The sequence below is a fragment of the Equus quagga genome, chromosome 3 (assembly GCF_021613505.1).
Source record: "Equus quagga isolate Etosha38 chromosome 3, UCLA_HA_Equagga_1.0, whole genome shotgun sequence".
Lineage (NCBI taxonomy): Eukaryota > Metazoa > Chordata > Mammalia > Perissodactyla > Equidae > Equus > Equus quagga.
In genome coordinates this window covers 50,745,318-50,746,838 of record NC_060269.1, presented here as the reverse complement: position 1 = coordinate 50,746,838, position 1,521 = coordinate 50,745,318, and the positions used below count along the sequence as shown (strand labels likewise).

General features: G+C 45.5%; 1 protein-coding gene across 1 annotated transcript in view; it reads right to left on the bottom strand.

Moving 5' to 3' along the window:
* Nucleotides 1–319: 319 nt before the first annotated feature.
* The window catches only part of LOC124237008 (putative tripartite motif-containing protein 75), a 1,715-nt gene continuing 513 nt past the window's right edge, over nucleotides 320–1,521 (bottom strand). The window contains 3 exon segments of the mRNA XM_046656094.1: nucleotides 320–620; nucleotides 622–947; nucleotides 1,195–1,515. Coding sequence (XP_046512050.1) covers nucleotides 320–620; nucleotides 622–947; nucleotides 1,195–1,515 — 948 coding nt within the window.

The window sequence follows — 1,521 nt, the reverse complement described above, 5'->3', positions numbered from 1 at the left end:
GGGTCCGGCCCCGTGGCACAGTGGTCAGGTTCGAACATTCCGCTTCTCAGCAGGCTGGGTTTCGCCGGTTCAGATTCTGGGTGTGGACATGGCACTGCTTGGTAAAAGCCATGCTGTAGTAGGCGTCCCACGTATAAAGTAGAGGAAGATAGGCATGGATGTTAGCTCAGGGCCAGTCTTCCTCAGCAAAAAAAAGAGGAAGATTGGCAGTAGTTAGCTCAGGGCTAATCTTCCTCAAAAAAAAAAAAAAAGATTGGCAACAGTTGTTAGCTCAGGTGCCAATCTTAAAAAAAAAACGATCTAGCCTAGCAGGGAGTTTTCATTCACAGTCTGTTCCTGTACAGATTCTGAGAGGTTTTGATTCAGATCCTATGTGGACATAAGGCCTCAGAGGTCCAGTAAAAGTGTCAGTGAAAGTATAGATGTGCGATTTCTCAGTCATGTTGTAAAATGAGATCTCACCCAGCTGGTAGTCCAGGAAAATGCCAATGCTTCCGAGTTTCACTTCTAACAGTAGAGGGGGTGGAATAGCTCCTGGTGCAGCGTAACTATCTCCCTGCAGTTGAATCTTCCAGCATCTCTGCCGGGCTGATGGAGGTCTCCTTGCCTTTGTGGGAAGAGTCTTTGCAAACCCCGAGAGCCAATTCAGATTTGTCCCTCGCTTCTACCTCCCAGAAATGCCTTCCAGAATGAAAAAATGGAAAACCAAGGACAACTGTGTTGACTGTAAATCTTTTTGGAAAATCAGGTTTTGTTTTCTCTTTGTAAGTCACACATTTTTTATCCTCAGAGACCATCAGGTGAGGGTGTGCTGTTTCAGGATCTAGAATTATATTTACTCTGAATTTCTCTATAATTTTCTGCAAAGCAGAATGCTGGAGAGGGAAACTGCAGCCTTTTCTCCTTAGCTGAATGGAAAAGATTGATGGGCTCATCTCATCCTCAGACTTCTGGGAGAAATTCTTTTTTTTTCTGAGGAAGATTAGCCCTGAGCTAACATCTGCTGCCAATCCTCCCCTTTTTGCTGAGGAAGACTGGCCCTGAGCTAACATCTGTGCCCATCTTCCTCTACTTTATATGTGGGACGCCTACCACAGCATGGCTTGACAAGCGGTGCCATGTCCACACCCCGGATCCGAACTGGCAAAACCCGGGCCGCCTAAGTGGAACATGCGCACTTAACCGCTGCACCACCGGGCCGGCCCCCTGGTAGAAATTCTTAATTTGTGAGAGCAATTATACTTCAGACATCACACTGTTCTCTACTACTTTGCTTAGTAGACCTTTGAGGGTGGAAATGTGGTCTGAAAATGCGGTTATGTTTGCACTGAGTTTCTATTGAATGTCCTTCTCTTCATCAGCTACCTTTGAGAGAACTACCTCTTGATCACGTTCTAAGGACTGCTTCAGGCATTCAAATTCAGAGAATAATCCCTGCCTTTGGTTTTCCATCTTCTCTCCCAGTTCTAAGGGTTTTTTGCTTTGAATGCTTATTAATTTCTGAACATCTGCCACCTGCTT